The sequence below is a fragment of the Pleurodeles waltl genome, chromosome 9 (assembly GCF_031143425.1).
Source record: "Pleurodeles waltl isolate 20211129_DDA chromosome 9, aPleWal1.hap1.20221129, whole genome shotgun sequence".
Lineage (NCBI taxonomy): Eukaryota > Metazoa > Chordata > Amphibia > Caudata > Salamandridae > Pleurodeles > Pleurodeles waltl.
The window spans coordinates 382,581,410-382,602,728 of record NC_090448.1 but is presented as its reverse complement, the minus strand read 5'-3'; the positions used below and the strand labels follow the sequence as shown (position 1 = coordinate 382,602,728).

Below are 21,319 nucleotides of genomic sequence, written 5' to 3'. Positions count from 1 at the left end.
GAACAAAAATCAGATGTTGAAACAGCATATGATCTAATGCACAATCTCGAGGATCATGAATTGTCGGAAACACAAGTACTGGAAGAATTAGACATCAATATGGATGGACGCTGTCATACAAACTTGAAACCTAAATCTAAATTCTGTCCAACATTATCACCGGGAAATAGGATGGATATTTTCCATGATCTGGTGATTGAAGATCTGGAAAGATTAAATAAAATCAAACATGTGACAAGGGAAAATATAACCAAACAGGAACGCGAGGCCCTTAAAGCATTGATGGAAAATCAAGACTTGGAAATCAAATCGGCTGACAAAGGGAGAAATATAGTGATTATGGGAAAACAAGATTACACGAAAGAAGCATATAGGCAACTGAATATCAAAGATCATTATCTTAAACTCAAAGGAAATCCCATCAACAAATTAACCATGCAATTAAACCAACTGTTGGGCACATGGTATGGTGATGGTCTGTTAAATAAGGATGAGAGATCAATTTTGGGTAATGATAATCCAATTTGGCCTACAATCTATTTTCTCCCTAAAATCCACAAAAGTTTGTAAAAACCACCTGGTCGCCAAATAATTTCCAGATGTGGCTCACTATATGAGAACTTATCAACATATATGGATTCCTTTCTAGCCCCGATAGTAACAAGCTTAAGTTCCTACATCAAAGATACAGTGTACTTTTTAAAAGCACTTTCGGGAATTAACTGGGAATCAGAATATAAACTTGTTACCATGGAAGTGGTATCTTTATACACATCAATCAAGCATGAAATGGGTTTGATGGCAGTACATTATTTCTTAAAACAGCAGGACATGAAGTATTTGAAACACTCAAAAATGCTAATGAAGATGATTGATCTGTGCTTGAGGAACAATATTTTTCTTTTTAATCCTCAGTTATATGCTTAAGTCTGTTGTACAGCGATGGGAGTTTCCTTTTCGCCCAGTTATGCGAATCTGATGAAGGGATGGTGGGAAAAACATGTGGCATGGAGTGAAGAAAATGAGGAATTTGCTGCAAAAGCCATCATGTGGCTGAGATACGTTGATGACTTATTCATCATTTGGAATGGAACGGAGAAGGAATTTGTACAATACTTTGAACACCTGAATAAGAATGAAGTGGGCTTACAATTCACCAATAACATCAGTTCCCAATCCGTTCAATTTCTGGATGTTCAAGTATATATTGAGAACAACAAGACTGAAACCACATTACACCGTAAAGCCACCTCTACAAACAGTATATTACATGGAGATAGCTTCCACCCGACATCTCTGAAGAAAAGCATACCGTATGGAGAGTTCATCAGGATTAAACATAACTGCTCTACAGAATATGAAATGGAATCGAAATTTAGAGAGACCCGACAAAAATGTATACAAAGGAAATACAAACTAAAAGATATAAACTTGGGAGAATGTAAAGCAAGATCTAAAACGAGAGAAGACATTTTGGACAAATCTAAACTCAATAAGGACAACAAAGACTCTATCATAAGAATGATCATGACATATAGCAAAGAAAATCATTTGATTCTGAACATACTTAACAAGTACTGGGATATTATAAGGAATGAGCCCGACATTGGAAAACTTGTTGGGGAAAGACCTATGGTAACATACAGGAAGGTATCATCCTTACAAGATCTTCTGGTAAACAGTCACTTCCAGCTAACCAAACCTTCGAACTGGTGACAGACTCAGACAATAGGCTTTATATGTTGTGGTAAATGTAAGGCCTGTCGGATAGGTGTGATTACAAGAGAATATCCAGATTATAGAGGAAAATTAATAAAAATCACAAAGAGAATCACATGTGATACTACTCATGTAGTATATATAATTGAATGCGACTGTGGTCTTCGTTACGTGGGGAGTACAATCTGTCCTTTAAAAAAACGTATACTTAAACACATCAGAGCCATGCAAAATAAGGATGTAAATTATGCTATGGCAAGACATCTACATACACATGAAGATAAAAGCTGGACAAATATGAAGTCCTTCGGGATCGCGACTGTTGAGCATAATGAAAGAGGAGGGATTCGTGAGCTCAGGTTGAGACGTCTGGAATCCAGATTGATAGTATAACTTAAAAAAAAGATTCTGAGGGGACTTAACGGCGATGAAGAACTTCACTATCACTTATGAGGGACAAACAATTGACATTGGGGTACCAGTTGTGGTTATAAAAGTAATAAGTGGGGTCCTTAGTTTTCTTAGGGAGTGATATTATCAAGGAACAATAGGTATCGAATGGTTATGAGGAATAGACACTAGGTCAATCTCATGATGTAAACAAGGCTGAAGGTATAGAAACCGAATGTATTCACATGTATTAAGGTGAGCACTATGCCTTTATAAGTCCTCAAATATATAGAGGATGATAGAGACATGTGTGATAATGAATATCTGGTTTTGAGAACTAGACCAATTATATTCAGTAGATTGGCAGATATAAGGAAGACAAATGTCCCGGGTATTTGGTCAATATCAATATTATTATTCTCAAAACGACAGTACCTTTTAATAATGTATTAATGTATTAGATACAATTATTAGTCCAATATCCTCCACTCTTTATAGATACTACAACGGTTATCCCATTAATTGAATACACACATCATTTGTTCCTCTATATGTGTAAATCACAAGCATTATTATTACTAATCTCTGTTGGCATCACTCATATTTCTTTATTTTATCATATAATCATAGTATGGATCTTTAAAAATAACAGAAAAGCTGAACTGGGTTTTTAACACTTTTTGATTGTCATTAGAGTTTTTTAGGGTGACTACATGTCCCACAATGCACTTGGGTGGTTGTAGGAAAATGAACTATAAATAGAGACTCATGGGAAGGCTTTCTTTGTAAACTGTGATCAAGACCGAGGGGTTGACACGCGTTGGTGGTGTCCTTCTACACTTCTTTGAATAAAAGCAATAAAACTCTCCTGGAGTGCAACAAATCAATTGTTTGACAATTGTTGGATATATATATATATATATATATATATATATATATATATATATATATATATATATATATATATCTCACACAAACAAATGTATTACTATAGAGAAAACGTGGTACTAAACAGTAGGAGCGGATGGCAGAAATAGAGAAATGGCTCACCTTCATTGGAACAAATGCCTAAGGACTGCTTTGCCAACCGCTGCATCTCGGAGCGTTTCAGCATTTAAGCAATAGTGCCTTGTGAAAGCATGTGCCATTTTCCACATTGCCGCTCAGCAGATGTCTGGTAGGCATACGCCTGAGAAAAATGCACAGGAGGTGGAAACCGCTCTAGTGGAATGTGCACGCATTCTTGTGCCTAAATGTCGACCAGCCTTTTGATGGCAAAAGGCTATCGTGTTCGAAATCCACTTAGAAATGGTCTGTTTAGTAACTGAATGGCCTCTTCTGGGTACACTGAAGGCTATGAAGACTTGGTTTGATTTCCTGATTGACTTTGTTCTGTGTAAGGAGAATTTGAGACATCTTTTCAAGTCAAGAGAATGGAGAGATCTTTCTGCTCCAGTTTGAGGTTGTGGAAAGAAGGACTTCAGCACTATTGGTTCATTATTATGAAAGTCCAATGGTACTTTGTGGATTAATTTAGGGTTGGTACGTAGGATAACTTTATCCCCTCTAAACTGTAGAAAAGGCTCTTGGATTGTAAATGCTTGTATTTCACTGACTCAGCAAGAAGACGTTAAAGCTAAGAGGAGCGCTACTTTCCATGTGAGGTATCTGATGTCTGCTTTATGGATGGGCTCAAATGGTTCTTTCATCAGCAGGCCCAAGACTGTATTAAGCGGTCAAGCTGGAGGAAGGGCCTTAACTGGGGAAAAAGACCGAAAAAGACCCTTCATAAATTGTTTTAGAAGTCTGTGAGACCACAGGGATGGTTCCTTAGATATTCTCCTGTATCTGGAAATGGCTGCCAAGTGAACCTTGATGGACACATGGGCAAGGCCTGAGCGTGCTAGATGAAGTAGGTAAGGTAAGATTTGTTTCAGAGTGGAAGAAAGGGGGAGTATGTTCTTGGAGACACAGCACAGGCAGAAGCGTTTCCACTTTAATTGGTATGTCTTACTTGTAAAATCTGCACACGCCTTAGCCAGGATGTCCTTACAGTCATTAGGAATGTCTAAGTGGCCGAAATCATTGAATTCCGGAGCCACGCAAATAAGTTGAGAGAACTGGGATCCAGGTGTCTCACTTGACCTTGATTGATGGTTAGCAACTCCAGAATCGGTGTTATCCAGGCAGGTGGACACAACGACAGCAGCAGTAGCTCCGTGTACCAAGGTTGACTTGGCCAGGCTGGCACAATTAGGATTATTTAATAGGGCTCCGATTTGATTTTGCTTATCACTCATGGGAGGAGAGGAATCGGATGAAAAGCGTAAGCATAAATCCCTGACCATGCTATCGAAAAGGCATTTCCCCACGATCCTAGTTGGTGATGCCAACTTGCATAAAATCGGCATTTGGCGTTCTGGGAAGTCGCGAAAGGGTCCAGATTTGGTTTTCCCCACTTGAGGAATATTCCATCCAGCGTTTCCTGGTTCAATTCCCATTCTTGGGGAGATGTGTTTAGCCTGCTCAGCGAATCCGCAGTGGTGTTGTGCATTCCTGGGAGATGCTCTGCTTTTATGTGCACTGAGAGTCGAATGCACCAGCTCCAAAGGGTCTGTGCTTCTTCGGATAGTAGATGCGACCGAGTCCCTCCTTGCTTGTTGATGTAGTGAGTGGTGGTCGTATTGTCCGTTCGGAAAGCACTGAAGAGCCTTGGATTCTTGGAAGGAAGGCCTGCAATGCCAGATACACTGCTCTGAGTTCGAGGAGGTTGATCTGAAGAGTGGTGTGAGAGGGGGGCCATTTGCCACTTACTTGAAGGTCCTGCAGACATGGACCCATTCCCACCATTGATGCATCCCTTGTTATAGTTAGCGGAGGGACCTAGGTTAAGAAGCATAGGTCTCTGGAAATATTCTTGGGTGTTATCCACCAATCGAGAGAAGCTGTCATACGTGGGGTAACGTATTGTGTCCTCAAAGGAGCCTTGTGTTTGCTTCCATTAACTGTCTAGCTCCTCCTGGAGTGGACACATACGAAGGCGACAGTGAGGAATAGGATTTATGCAAGATGACATCATCCCCAGCAATGATTTCTAGCATTGAACTGAAAGATACTTTTTTTGTTGAATTATTCTCGCTAACCTGACTAGCTTGTGTTGTGTGTCCACTGTTGGATAAGCTATGATTTGGGCTGTATCCAGTATGGCACCCAGGAAGATTAGTTATGTGGATGGCTGGAGCAGGGACTTTTTTTGGTTGAGAGTGAGGCCCAATTGTTTGAAAAGGAGTAAGGTCACCTTGAGAGATCTGCGTACTGACCAGATGTCGGAAGCCTTTACTAACCAGTCGTCTAGGTATGGAAAAATGTTATGTCGCTTGCGCCTTAGATATACTGCAACAGGGGCTAGACACTTGGTAAAAATCCAAGGAGCAGACTTGAGCCCGAAATGGAGCACCTTGAATTGAAAGTGCCTGCCGGCTACCATAAATTGTCCTCGTCAGTGACTAGATGGCCAGATTTACATTTTTTACGCCACAAAAGAAGACAACCCTCTCAGTCCTTTAAAGTCTTTGTAGAAACTTTTCTAAATACCTTGCAGTCTTTGGTCTTGTGATTTGGGTATAAGCAGTATATGCAATTATCATGTGGGTCATCCACATATAATCTCTTTTTCAGACAGGTCGCACAGAATCTGAAAAGACCCTTTCTTGGTGTCTCTGACATGGCCACCAGCTTGAAGCACCAGAAGAAGAGATGTAAATTCCAAAATCCTAGGGAATAAGTTTCTGAGAGAAAAACTAAGCAGAGCTCAAAGGAGACTACTCAGCACGACGTGTGGTGGAAAATCTGAGGGAAGGCAATTCCTCACAAGAGGCTTCTAGAGGGAGGTGCAGCTGGAATCGCTGAATTTTGAGTTCCGGTCTTTTTTAAGAAATTACTGTGATATGTTACTAAGCTAACGACCTAATTCATGTAAGAAAATAAGTTACTTACCTGTAACTGCAGTTCTCCAGTATTGGTATCTTTCATAGATTCACATGCTTGAATCATTCCTTATCGTCGAGACGAGAGTCCCCAGTAACTTAAAAAAGCAGTATATATTTAACTATTATAGGTTATAATGGCAATGAACAGGTCAGTTTAATAGCCCATCCATGTACTTTTTCAAAAAAGGACCAACTTGAACTATAACCAATCAGGCGACAACATTCCCAAGAGAGGCTGAGTCCCTCAGATTTTCAAGCACAGGTGGGAATAGATAATCCTGACCTATAAGGGGAGCCTCTCTGGGGAGGAGGGTGGGTTGCATTTGAATGTATGAAAGATACTAATACTGGAGAACTGCAGTTACAGGTAAGTACCTTATTTTCTTCTCCAGTATTGGATCTTTCATAGATTCACATGCTTGAATCAGAATAGCTAGCAGTTACTGTATTTCTATATCTTATAGTATTAGCGCAAATAGCGGATGGTGGGTAGAAAATATATACATAACATTCATATGCAATATAATAAATGTATATATATATATATATATATATATATATATATATATATATATATATATATATATATATATATATTCATAGATACACATTCTACATTAAAATCTAAATGAATACATAAACACATGGATCAAAAGAGGCTCCCCTTAATGAAATAAGTGGTATGGTAAAACCAAACCAACTGCTGTATGATTGCGCTGTGCTGATTCCAGGAAATAATGCTGCATGAATAATATGCACACTTTGCCAAGTCGCATCACAACACATCTTCTCCTGTTGTGTAGCCATTTTAGTTATAGCTCCATGCACGTTAGTTTAACACACTAGGCCGCTGTGCACTTTGACCTAGATATATTTTATTCGGCTTTGCATTGTTATTTTTACAATAACCAGTTTCACTGTATTGTTTTATTTTCATCTATCTAACTGTTTTTGCTTAGCCCAGCACTGTGTTCTCAAATAAGACATTCTTTGTGCTTCCGTCAAGGCTACAGTTTGGTACATTGCTGATGAACGTTGTAGAAGTTTAGTCTCCAACATTCGTAGAAAATACACAGCCTTACGTAGGGACATTTTCTTAGAACATCAGCTGTGTTATAAAAACACCTCCTAGTCCCGTTATACGTTAAGAGGGAGATTCCAGCCATGGAACCACGACTGTATGCTGATTGCTGAATGCTTCGCTGCAGATGCTAACGCAGACTACAGGCCTTTGCTCAGGTATGAGGATTGATGTCCTACTGGGGGAACCTGAAAGGCAGAATTAGAGTTTAACATGCTGTGCTCAGATTATGACTTAGATAGGAAATAGTCCATAAATCTTAGTGACAATATGATAGCGTTATTCTTATGCTTCACTCTCCTCGTTACCATTTTAATATTGTCATGTTGTGTCGTCCTGGTTATTGCAGCTCACGCTTTGCTATCTAAAATGCAGTCGTTTTATTAAACCAGTCATTAAAACTTATACTGCTTCTTATTGTCATTTATATATGAGACCGAAGTGTGAATGAGAGAACCGGATGCGACCTGAGTGACCACGACTTCCCTGAGAAGCCTAATATGTCATGCGCTCGGCTGCCCAATCATCCCTATCTTCTAGTAGAGATGAGGCACTGCTAGATAGCCGGAGCAAAACCCGGATTCAGGGCAACAGGTGTCTCCCACAGTGAGCCAGGCTCAGTCTCCCACACCGTGGACAATCTTGCTGCCCAAAATCCAGTAGTCTCATTAGAATGATGAGAGCCTACCCGGCACTCCAAAGGTACTTACGCAAACAAAGTAGTTGAAGTGGAACTGCCCTGGTTGAATGCACCCTACTTTTCTCTGTGACGGTTGCCATTGTGACTGGAGCACCCTTACGAGTGTGACTATCTGAGTTCAACAGTTGGTCAGTTCACATGAGTTGTTTAGTGCGATGTAAGTAGAAATTTCAGATATCACTTGATACCTAGAGTATGAATAGACCTATCAGCTGGTGATGTTGAATTCAGGAGAAAAGCCCAAAATATTATAGGCTCATTGAGGTAAAATCTGAAGGAACCATGGGAATAAATCTGTTGATTCGCTCAAAGAAGAACTAAATTGCCGGTGAGACGCAAGAAGACTCTTGTGTTGAGAAAGTCTGCATCTTCTCTACCCTACTTTTCGAGTTGAGCGCCAGTAAGAAGACCACCTTCCATGCGAGAAATATGAGGTGTGCTCTGAGAATGGGTTCGAATTAATTCTTAATGAGTTAAAATAGAAGTATGTTCAGGTGCCAGTCCGGGGAAGCAGCCCTCTCTGTAGGAAAACACTGAATAAATCTTTTATGAATTGTTTGATGATTCTGCAAGAGTAGAAAGTAAAAATGTGATGAACAGCTATTTCATGATAATGCCATAAGCTGTACTTTAACGGACAGGTATACCTACTGTAACTGAGCTAGTGATAGGAGATAGAATAGTTATTTAGCTGATTGTGCTAGTAGAGGATGTAGGTTTGATTTTCTGGCGCCACAGGCAGAAACCTTCCCATTAGCGTTTACGTGTCCTTATCGTGGCCTCCTCCTTGACTTGGAGAGAATACACCTGCAGTCCTGAGAAATATTGAGATCTTTCATTTGATGGAATTTAGGAGCTGTGCGCCTAAGAGGAAAGAAGTCAGGTCAGGATGAAGGGCCCGGCCTTAGTTTATCGGTAGGTGAATGTGGTTGTATTCTGATAGCAGGAGAAGCTCAGTGAACCAATGCTGAACTAGCCACCTGGGAGCTACCAGGACAAGAGAACACTGCTTTGCTTTCCTCTTGGTGAGAATCTTTGGTATTAAAGGTATTGTGGAAAAGAGGAGATATAGATCCTGGAGCATCTGTCGAAAAGCATTCCAACAAGATCCTGGATGCGGATGCCAACTTGCATAGCACTGGCATTTGCCGGTTTCGTTTGTTGCAAAGGGATGTGGAGCTCGTTTGCCCAGAACAAGAAGATCATGCTTAGAGCCGAATGATCAAATTCTCCTTCTTGGAGGCTGTTCAGTTTTGTTCAGCATGTCTGCTATGAGATTTCTAGTCCAGGGACTATGTTCAGCCCAAAGAGTTATCCTGTGTGTCATTAGCTGACACCAAATTTCCTGGTCTTCCATGGACAGCGCCAAGGATCTTGTGCTGCTTCATTTATTCACATATTGCATGCTGGTAGTACTATCCTTGCGAACTAAACCCGAAGACTCTGTTAGATTGGCAGGAAAATTTGGAGACCGAATAGCTGGCTTTGAGATCTAGGTGAGAGATATGTATGCTCTTCTGGAGCAGAGGCCACTTTCCTCGAATAAGAGGTTTTGTAATGACTGCCCCAGCTTTCCAGGGAATTATTTGTAGTCTGAGACTACCAGACTAGAAATACCACAACCTATGTGAAAATTAATCAGGCCCTGAAATTATTTGTTTGATTGAACCTATTGATTTATAGCTCCTGTAAGGCATTCATTTTCAGATGTACAAGAGGGATCCTGAGGATCGTTGAGGACCTGACACCCAAAAGCTAATCGAACAGAAAGTATCTTCTTTGATGGAGGAGTTGATTATCTCTGATAATTCACAAGGAGACAGCCTATGAAACAACTTTAGGCAAGGATAAGTTACTTATCTGTAAATCCTAGTTCTCTTCCAGGGGTATCCTCATCAAAGTCATAAACACTGAATATTCCTGCCCACCTGCGGGGACCCCGGAGCATATACAAACACAGATGTATATGTATGAAATAACTATAAAAAATAACATTTTAGTAGATACTTTCAATACAAATAAAATATATACATGTGTAAACAGCAATGCAGTCTATGTTGAGAAACAGGCTAAAAATGCTTTATCTTTTGGAGTTTTTTTTTTTAAACATAAATGAAAACCTTCAATTAAAGCTAAAATGTTCTGCAGTCAAAGTAGAAGGCATAAAAAGTATAAGCAATCCATTTTAAGAGAAAAACTACATTGAAGATAAAGGAGCATTATTATCCAATAGGCTGCATGCAGGTTAATACAGCAGAACCAAAAAAATGGCATCGTGCCTTTAAGACCCTGAGCACCTCCAGTATCCTACCATGCCTCACGGGTGAGAGTGAGGTGACAGTTGGTTCACAGTTAGGTCAGTACTTTTTTTCGGTGATAAGGAGCAATAGACTAGACACATGAGTATCGTTGCACTTCTAAAAATCGGGTCCGGGGAGGAGGGTGGGTTGTTTATGACTTTTATGAGGATACTCCTGGAAGAGAACTAGGATTTACAGGTAAGTAACTTATCCTTCTCTTCCAGGGGATCCTCATCAATAGTCATAAACACTGAATAGATTAGCAAACCCATCCCCGACCTCTGCGGACGGAATGATAGAAGTGCAGGGAAAGTCAATTTGCTATGCAAACAAATTTCTTAGAGAAGCTTGACCCACTTGAGTGTCTGCTTTGGGATCTGAATTTATACAGTAGTGCCTGGTAAAAGTATGCACAGATCTCCATGTGGCAGCTTTCCAAATCTCAGAGATGGGTACATTCTCAAGAAGGGCTGCAGTTGCTGCCTTCCTTCTCGTTGAGTGAACCTTAGGCCTAGCCGATAAGTGTTTGTTAGCCGATTGATAAGAAGTCAAAATACATGAAACTATCCATCTGGGAATAGCTTGTTTTGAAGCAGCTCCCTCTGTTCTCATATGTCCATAGTTAACAAATAGACGATCAGATTGTCTAATTGACCTAGTCTTATCAAGGTAAAATTTGAGCACCCTCTTAAGGTCCAGGGAGTGCAAAGCTTTCTCTGCCGGAGTAACCAGATTAGGGAAAAACATTGGAAGCGATATCGTCTGATTAATGTGGAAGTCCGACACCACCTTAGACAAGAACGATGGATGTGTTCTCAGAACTACTCTGTTATCATGGAAAACCGTGAAGGGTTCCCTCGAACATAAAGCCTGAATTTTGCTGACCCTTCTAGCTGAGGTAATGGCTACCAGAAAAGCTGTCTTCCATGTAAGGTGTTGCAAAGAAGCTTCGTGAATGGGTTCGAATGAGGAGGCCATGAGTCCAGGTAAGACCACATTCAATTCCCATGGAGGTGAGGGTTTCTGAATTGGTGGAAAGACTTTCTTCAAGCCTTCTAAGAAACCCTTAACTACTGGTATAGCAAAGAAGGATTTCTGAGAGGGAGATTTACGATAAGCTGTAATATCAGATAAATGTACCTTAATAGAGGAGAACTGCAGTCCTGACCTCACCAGATGTAACAGGTAAGGCAAGATAACTTCCTCCTGGGCCAAAATAGGATTGTGATTGTGTTGCCGGCACCACATGTAGAATCTCTTCCACTTGAACGCGTAGGAGCGTCGCGTAGACGGTCTTTTAGACTCCTTCAAAATGTTCATACATTCCTGCAAGAGCCCTAGAAGTCCACATTGCAGGAATTCAGGAGCCATGCTGTCAAGTTCAGAGAGGGAAGGTTGGGATGTAGAATTTTCCCTCCTAGTCTGCAGAGGACATCCGGTCTGCACGGCAACCTCCTGTGCAGTTGTTCTGACAACTGGAGGAGATCTGTGTACCAGTATTGTTGAGGCCATTATGGGGCTATGAGTATCATCCTGGCTTTGGATCTGTAAAACTTGTTTATTACAGCCGGTATCAGGGGAATCGGCAGAAAAGCGTAGAGAAATATCCCTGACCAGTCTATCAACAGGACATTCCCTTGAGTCCCCGGACGATAGAACCTGGACCCGAAGTCTGGGCATTTTTTGTTGATGTCGACTGCAAACAGATCTAATTGAGGTTGACCCCACCGCTGGAAGATGTCTGCTACGACCTCGTCATGAAGAACCCAATCATGAGAGTCTATGAGACTTTGGCTTAGGAAATCTGCTTCTGAGTTTTGCTGTCCCGGGAGGTGGACCGCTGTGAGGGACATTCCTCTCACTATCAGCCAGTGCCAGATCGTTTGAGATTCCCGAGACAGGGAACGGGACCTCGTGCCCCCTGGCTTGTTTAGATAATACATCAAAGTTGTATTGTCCGTCTGAACCAGAAGTGATTTTCCTTTGATCGATGGGGAAAACGATTTGAGCGCATGGTGAACCGCTCTCAGTTCCAGTAGGTTGATGTGGTAATTCTGCTCCTTGCTGGACCACAAGCTCTGTGCTTGGAGGGGGCCCAGGTGAGCATACCAGCCATGTAGTGATGCATCCGTTACCAGAGTGTCAGAAGGAGTGGACTGGTGAAATGGAGCCCCGACCAACAGGTGATGTCTGCGCATCCACCATTGTAACAATTGCAGAGCTCCGGCTGAAAGAGCTATTCTGTCCTCCCATTGGGCTGTGTGTTGATTCCACTGATCCTCTAGAGCTTCTTGAAGAGGTCTCACATGTGGCCTGGCATTCGGGACAATGAAAATGCAGGAGGCCATGGAGCCCAACAGGGATGCTATCTGACGGACCGTCGGTCTGAGATTGCGGAGCAGAGTGTGACACTTCCTTGTTATTGATATTAGTCATTCCTCCAAAGTATACACTGTTTCTAGATTGGTGTCTAGTATTGCCCCCAGACAATGGAGGGTCTGAGTTGGTATGAGAGTGGACTTCTGGAAATTGACCTGCAAACCCAGAGAGCTGAAAGTGTTCAGGACCAGGTTGAGCTGGTTTACAGCCTGATCTGCGGTGGTAGCCTTGAGCAGCCAGTCGTCTAGGTATGGATAAATAAAGATTTTCTGTTTTCTCAAGCGTGCCGCTATCGTTGCCACACATTTGGAGAATGTCCAAGGGGCAGATTTTAGGCCAAAGGGCAGCACTTTGAACTGGTAGTGTTGAGATGCGACTACGAACCAAAGACATTTCCGATGTTTGGGTGCGATTGGGATGTGCAAGTACGCATCCTGTAGATCTATGGAGCACATCCAGTCTCCTCGATGTAGCTGAGGGAAAATCTGATGAAGAGCCAGCATTCAGAATTTTTGTTTTCAGATAAATTTGTTCAGATGCCTCATATCCAGAAAGGCTCGGAAGGCTCTTTCTTGGCCTTTCTTTTTCACTAAGAATATCGGGAGTACCCTCCTTTTCCTCTTTTAGAAGATGGAACCATTTCTATCGCTCTCTTTTTCAACAGCATGCGAACTTCCTTTCGTAGTAACGAAAGGTGGTGGGCAGACTTTGACCTCGTTGGCGGCAGAGGAGGTGGAGGAGATGTGAAACGAAGAGAGTATCCATTCTCTACAATGTTTAGCACCCATTTGTCTCTTGGTACGGCGTGCCACTTGTGAGCGTATTTCTAATACTTCCCCCAACTGGAGTGGTGGACAGAATTAAGGGAAGCAAATTCTCATTGCTTGCCTGATGCCTTGGGGGAAGACTGGTGTGGTCTGCTTGGTCCGCCATCTCGTGTTGTTTTGCGGGACTAAAACAGCGGTCGTCCCTGCCTCTGCTGGGGTCTTTGGGACCAATGAGGGGTTTGAACCCTCTGTTGATAAGGGCGCCTGTCATAAGGCCTGTACCTCCTTGCGCCTCTCTAACCCCACTGCTTTCATTGTGTCTACCTCTGACTTCATCTTAGCCATCTCGTCATCCGTGTCTGAGCCAAATAAGGAGTTACCATTAAACAGCAGGTTCAGGATGCGGTATTGAGCTTCCTGCTTCAACCCTGTAAGCCTTAGCCAAGAGGACCTCCTCGCACAAATGCCATGTGCGTAGGCATGCACCGCCAAGTCTGCACCATCCGCAGCAGCACTAATAATCTGATTGGACACCAAACTCCCCTCCTGAAGGATCTCCTGGAAATCTTGCCTATCTTCCCTAGGCAGTTTTTCTGCGAACCTGCTCAAGGAGTCCCACAGAGACCGGTCGTATCTGCCCAACAGTGCAGAGGCACTCGAGACCTTCATGACTGCCGCTGATGTGCCACACATTTTTCTGCCCAATTAATCCAGATGTTTATTCTCCTTATCTGGATGGACCGTTGAGGATGAGGCCACCGAATGTGTCTTACGGGCAGCAGCTAAAATAACAGAGTCTGGTGGTGGATCAGCTCTGAGAAAGAAAGGATCCTGTTCTTGGGCCTTATACTTTTTTAGGATCCTAGCTGGTGCTGGACAGAGGCTTGCCAGTGTCAAAAACATTTCCATTGCCGGTTGTAGGAGACCAGGCACCAGTGGTAATAACTGTCTGGAAGATGTTCGATGATGTAGGGTCTAAAAAATTATTGATGAAGAAGTTGTCGGTTCTGGAACATCTATATTTAGTTTCTGGGCCCCTCTAACTAACTCTTTATTGAAGGCTGTTATATCGTCCACTGGGGACATCTTTGCTGGAGGGGAGTTCGTCAGTGTTGAGAATAGTATCTAATGGAGGAGCTAGATGTTGCTGACCACGAAGAAGACCTGCGTCATTGTTGTCGTGATCTAGAAGACCTTGATCTAGAGCGACGTCTGGATCGTGACCTACTCCTGGATCTTGACTGGCTGCGTCGGCGTCTAGGACTTGGCTGATCAGATGTTGGCCTTGCTCGCTCAACGGGCATCGTTGGCAAATAGGTTCATGGCAACGAGGCTGATGGCGAATACGGATGGGAGTATTGTGAGTCTGGAGAAGCCGGGGTCTTGTTAAGGCTCTCCAACCATCTCGGAGAGAGGTTTAGGGCGAAATGTGTCCTAGAGAGGATGCTCTTGAAGCACCCGATGACCCACTCCATATAGTGACCACCAAACCCTGTTGAGGTAGAGCCGTCTCTGCAGCTGGCTGTGCTGTCGATGGTCCTTGAGGTGGACTGATGCAATGTGTCGCTCTTTGTGAGACAGGTGTCACTGGTGATGGTTGCCTCGACGTCGATCGACGTTGCTCTGACGTCGACGGAGACCTATGAAATCTTGACATCGACTGAGATTTCATCTTCTCAGGTCTCGACGTTGAGTGTCTTGACGGCGACTGGCGGCCCATTGCATGAACATGCTTCGATGTTAAATGTTTCGACTCAAACGATGGACCAACGATGAAGAGCGCCTCAGCTCCAAATGATGTGGAGACCTCGACCTCGTTCTCGATATCAACTATGACGTCGGAGGTCTTGACATTGAAGGATGGAGACTTGACCCAGATGGCGTATGAGCTTTCCTGTGCCTACTCGACGTCGATCTGTGTGTTGCCGTCGACAGAGATCTATCCTGATGAGGGAAATGAGCCTTCAACGTCACTTCTCTCGACGTCGGTTGAATTGCCGTCGACGGCAGTGCAGCTTTCAACGTCTGGTGATGGGACGGCGGAAGGGATGACATCAACGGGGAACAGACAGGTATTTTCTTACCGGCTGACGTCGATCTGGCTCACTGTTTATCAGAAGAGTCTTTAGAATTTCCTCTAGGAAGAGAAGATGATGAAGTCTTTTCTCTTTCATGCAGCCCATGCAGATGAATAAATTCCCTGTCTTTTAAAGTTCTTTTAGACAGGTTCTTACAATGTCTGCAGGTGTCAGGGTAGTGACACTGAGCCAAACACTCTATGCACACAGAGTGTGGATCTGACTTGGCCTTCTTCTTCCCACAAGAAGGACAATTTCCAAAAAGTGAAGGCAATAAGTGAAGACGTCGAGTAAAGCTTAAAACAAAAGTTTTTAGAGTATTTTTCTGTTGAAAAAAACTGAAAAATGAGAGCTCAATGCTCCAAGATCCTCACAGAAGGAGCCAGAAAAAAGAACTAACTGTGAACCAACTGTCACCTCACTCTCACCCCTGAGGCATGGTGGGATACTGGAGGTGCTCAGGGTCTTAAAGGCATGGTGACAATTTTTTGGTTCTGCTGTATTAACCTGCAAGCAGCCATTTGGCTAATAATGCTCCTTTATTTTCAATGTAGTTTTTCTCTTTTAAAATGGATTGATTATACTTTCTATGCCTTCTACTTTGACTAAAAAACGTTTTAGCTTTAATTGAAGGTTTTCATTTATGTTTAACAAAAGAAATATAAAAAAAAAAGCATTTTTAGCCTGTTTCTCAACATAGACTGCATTGCTGTTTACGCATGTATATATTATATTTGCATTGAAAGTATCTACTGAAATTTAATTTTTCATAGTTATTTCATACATGTACATGTGTGTTTGTATATGCTTCAGGATCCCCGCACATGGGCGGGAATATTCAGTGTTTATGACTATTGATGAGAATCCCCTGGAAGGGAAGCCTCTGTGGCCTTGGACGCTTGAATTGCTGTTGGTGCTTTTATCAACGAGTTGTCGAAGTTGGGGAAACCCTTCCTGAAAAAGCTGATCTGAAGCCAAATGGAATAACTCTGATGAGTGGGAATGCAAAAACTAAAATATATATAAATATATATCCTGTGCTGAAGGAGACCATATAAAAGGATTGTTTCCAGAAATACTTGTTAATTTCTGGAGGTGCATGCTGGATTGACACTCCTCTGTTTTCTAGTTTATGAGGCACAACCAAGAATAGAAACCTCTTTCTTGCTGAGAATGTGTGTTTCTCTCTATGGACCCTTTGGTCAGAGTAGCTAGCACTTCCTTCCAAAGGTAGATGGCGGAATCTGGGTTAACTGCAACATATATCTATATGTGACGAGATCCAGGCCTTATTTGTCTGATGCTATTTTCTGCCATAGATGACAACATTTTTGGAATGGTTTTTCCCACTGGATGGTGTAATCAGCAACAGAACGTTGTCACTGTAGGTAAGCTAGCCTAAGTGCTACTGAGAGGGTTGCTATGTAAGATACTTATCAATGGATAATTGTCTTTTTTGGGTCCCTCTAAAGATTGTTTCATTTGAAATTGTAATGCCCCAAAAAATCATGCAGTGTCAAGAGTCACTGTTGACTGCTTCCAAGTAATCGTCAACATGCATACAGACCATCTGCATGGTGCTATAAAATATTAGATATATTTGTACCTCAAATTATTAAATGTTGTGGCCTTGATACATAATATCCAAGGAACACTTGTGGGAATACTATTGAAGTTTATCTATAGCACAGTCTATGCTGACATCTCACTCCACTACAGCAGCATTTTTTTCCAATCTTCCGGCAAACATTTTATTTATGTGGCCATGTCTGACCACATCTGGTGGCTATACCTGCCCCGTATTACCAGTGAATTGGCAGCCCGTACAGTAGTCTGGACCTAGATGAGAACATGTCCTTGCTGGTTAGGCGGAATTATGAATGATAGGGTTTTCCATGATTGTAATTCCTCATGGATATTGAGCAATTGGAATAGGTTTTACAGCTTTCCTATTTAAATTCATAAAGAAAAAACTAACTAATTTCTTGTTTGCTATAGGAAACTGGAAGTGTTTGGTTGCTCGCTCCGAAGGGTATGGAAACACCCAAAATAAATCTGGTCGGGAAATCCACCAATTGGCGCTGTAATATGCTCTGAAGCTTCAGTATGAGATACATGGACCTGACCCATGCTCTGCAGTTGGAGGCGGCGTGGTGTAATTGTTCCATATATTGCCCCTCAATATACTGACTTTTGAAGACAAGTTCATATTGGTACCCCAATGCTTGACACTAAATTATTCTGGATTATGTGTGTTTTGTTCTTGTTGACAATAACGTGTTTTCGTCATAATTTGTATTGGAATCAATTTCGATGAGATGGATGTAAACGACTAGGCTCATGTAGACAATGTTTATTGTTGATGAGGCCTTCACCGCAGATGAGGTCTTCGTAGAGGATGCAGTCATAGAAAAGGCCATTGTCGACAAAGCATACAGAGACAAGGCCATTGTAGATGTGGTTCCGTAGACTAGATAATTGTAGGCAAGGCCGTAGTAGTAGACAACCATCAGAAGAGGCTGTCGCAGATGAACATCTTAGATGAGACTGTCACAGATGACTATCATAGAAGAGTCCACAGTATATGACCGTCGTAGATGATCATCGTAGAAGAGGCTGTCGTAGACGACCATTGTAAATGAGGTTGTCACAGACTAGCATCATAGATGAGGTTGCCGTAGACGACCGACGTAGATGATACTGCCATCATATATGAAGCTGTCGTAGATGGCAATCATAGATGAGGCTGTCATAGACGGCCAACATAGATGAGGTTGTCATATAGAACCACCATAAATGAGGATGTCATAGACAACCATCATAGATGAGGATGTCATAGACAAAGATCATAGATGAGGCTGTCATGCATGATTGTCATAGATTAGCATCATTGATGAGGTTGTGGTAGACGAACATCATAGATGAGGCTGTCGTAAGCGACCATTGTAAATGAGGCCTTCGTTGATGACCACTGTAGATAACCGTCGTCGTCGACGACCACCGCAGACTACTGGCGACAACCACCACCGTAGACGAGCGTCGTCGACGACCACCGTAGACGAGCGTCGTCGACGACCACTGTAGATGACTGTCGTAGATGAACGTCATAGATGAGGCCATAGTAGACGACCATTGTAAATGAGACCACCGTAGATGGGGCCCTTCGTAGATGAAGCCATCATAGACCACTGTAGATGACCATCGCAGATGATCACTGTAGATGACCGTCATAGACAATCACTGTAGATGACTGTCGTAGACAGCCGTCATAGATGACCATCGTAGATGAGGCCATTCGTAGATGAGGCCATCGTAGACGAGGCCCTTCACAGACGAGGTAATAACAGTCAACATTGTCATCAACCACCTCAAAGTAATTCCTGTGAATTATGATTTTACCGGCAGTTTTCAGACGCCCCATTGTAAGGTAATGAGGATGTCTCTGATGATATGGCCGAGTTGAAGAGTTAGTTGAGGATCTTTTTCCATTAGTTTTTTCTTTCTCTCTGTGAGAAGTGCCTTATGAAGACTCACGGTAAGTCTTTTTACGGCTTTTCTGCATGCCTTCTGGGGAGCCTGGCGCAAGGTCTCCCTCTGACCTCTCCTGTGAGGTGAAGGAATCCTCACTGTCCTCATTATTAGTGACAGTTTTAAGATTTTGTAATCCCAGCCACTAATAGCCTCATCTCACAGAACGTGAGAGTTTTGAGGAAAAGGTTAGACATAATGTAGTCTTTTACCTTGTTTACCTGTACTCTGACATATTAGTGCCAGGGTTAGAGAAATGAAACAGGAAATATAATCTTCGATGATCCAAAAAGAAGTAAAAGCTGAAGAACTGAGCAGAGCTCAGGGAGAGTCCCTTCACACGACGTGCGGTAGCAAATCTGAGTGACTCAGCCTCTGTTGGGAGTGTTCTAGAGGGTGTTGTCGCCTGATTGGTCATAGTTCAAATTTGGTCCTTTTTTTAAAAAGAACATGGAACTGACCTTTTCATTGCCATTGTAGCCTATAATAGTGAAATATATACTGCTTTATTAAGTTACCGGGGACTCCCAAGTCGACGAGGGGGAATGATTCAAGCATTTGAATCTATGAAAGATCCAATACTGGAGAATGTAGGTATACATTTAAGCATATCTTATGTATTACACCGGGGACTCCCATTTGGACAACGGGGAAGTATTCAAGCATGTGAATCTATGAAAGTTCCAATACTGGAGTAAATAGGTAAATGCTGTTCTAGGTTCATCAAATGGTAGGAACATGACGGCACACAGGGGAGATGATACCCAGAGTTCAATAATCAAACTACAAATGGACTTGAGCTCCGAAAAGTGTTCCAAGATGATTATTATAAGCCTGCTGGAAGAGATAGATTAGAGATTTGCATCCCTTACACATGGAATGTGCCAATGTATTGTTGTGTAATGTACACAACTGTGTGTTTCTTTAAAAAACTGCTGTGCAGTGTTTTACATGTATGAGTTGGGTACTCTGTGTGTCAGTGTCTTATTATAACATGGCATGCTAGGGTTTCTACTACTATATGATAATTGCCTTATAAAATTGGACATATGTTAGTGAGTATTTTTGGCATGTAATGTGATGGGGTGTACCTTTGTGCCACATTGGTGTTTTGATGATCCTATACCTATTTATGTCTGTTGGTCGCTGTCACTCTGTTACAAATCCCACACCCTACATAGAGTGGTGTCAGACCCATAGTCTCTGATTGCTACTCATTATAAAATAATGAAGCTAATCGTGTCTGGCTCTCTGGGTACTCACCATTCACAAAAACAGCAAAGCGCAGGAAGTCCAGGTAACGTTCCCCTCCAACAGGATTCCAGCCAATATCAGGGTAGCCCTTCGCCAGTAGCATTGGGCAGCTTTGCAGCCCACGTCCAGCCAAGTATGACACCACCTGCGCAGAAAGGTACCAATATGAAGACAACTCTTAGCAAAAAGCTAATAACGAAGAACAGCGATTCTTGTCATTTTAAGAGAAAAAGAGAGACGGGGAGAGGGTTCATAATATCATATATCTTCATCTGCAAATTTAGAATGAGAAAGCACTTCCAGTTATTACCACCAGCAAATTATCTATTTCCTTCCTCTCCCACTTGGTTTTCCGATGGAGCATGGCTTTTGGTGATCAGACGTCGCTCAGGCATAACTCAGTTGTCAGTTCGCAAGCATTTGTTGCTGAGCACTTTCTGAAAGCCTGTCATAGACAGGATTTTCCAAACCTTAAAACTTTTGTAATACCAGAGGAAGCTTTATCTCAGGACAATGTTGCAGAACCTATGCTAATCAGGAAAAGTGCAGTCTGATAGGCTTACACTGGAAGAGATGAAAAAGAAGCCCTGTCTCTTTAAGGCACCAGTATCTTCCACTAACCATGATGCCCTATAATGGCAGTTTCCTTACAGAATCAGTTCTTTGTGGACAAAACAGTGGATGTGAGAATCTTTAAGTTTTTTCCCTTTACATTCAAGTACAGATGCAGGGGAGGAGGGACAATTATTTATGAAAATGACATCCTCTCGGGAGGTGATAGAACTGTAGTTTCTTTGTTGACATCATAAACGCAATTTCTTCCATTTAAAGGAGCAGCATGCCCTACATGAAGAACGCTTGGCCTGCTTTAATATATTCATGCATGACTGACATAGATTTAGATGTCCATATTATCTGATCTCAGGAGACATGCTGCCAAATTCAATGATGCTAGATTTGGGTGGCACAGTAGACCCTGAAACCTGGTCAGTAGGTTTGGTTTGCATGGGAACATCTTGTATTAACTGAGTGACATCTGTAGTACATCTAGATAACACTGCCTGGGCCAGGACAGAGCAATGAGAATCACTGTCACTTGGCAGTTTCGGGGCGTCAGAATGACTGCAGTAAGCA

General features: G+C 42.3%; 1 protein-coding gene across 8 annotated transcripts in view; it reads right to left on the bottom strand.

Annotated features, from left to right (window-relative positions):
• RYR1 (ryanodine receptor 1) overlaps positions 1 to 21,319 on the bottom strand; it is a 1,068,376-nt gene that overhangs the window by 568,773 nt on the left and 478,284 nt on the right. For all 8 annotated transcript variants that reach the window (XM_069206982.1, XM_069206985.1, XM_069206986.1 and 5 more), the window contains exon 43: positions 20,195 to 20,330. In XM_069206982.1, the coding sequence (XP_069063083.1) occupies positions 20,195 to 20,330 (136 nt within the window). The remainder of the gene's footprint in view (positions 1 to 20,194; positions 20,331 to 21,319) is intronic.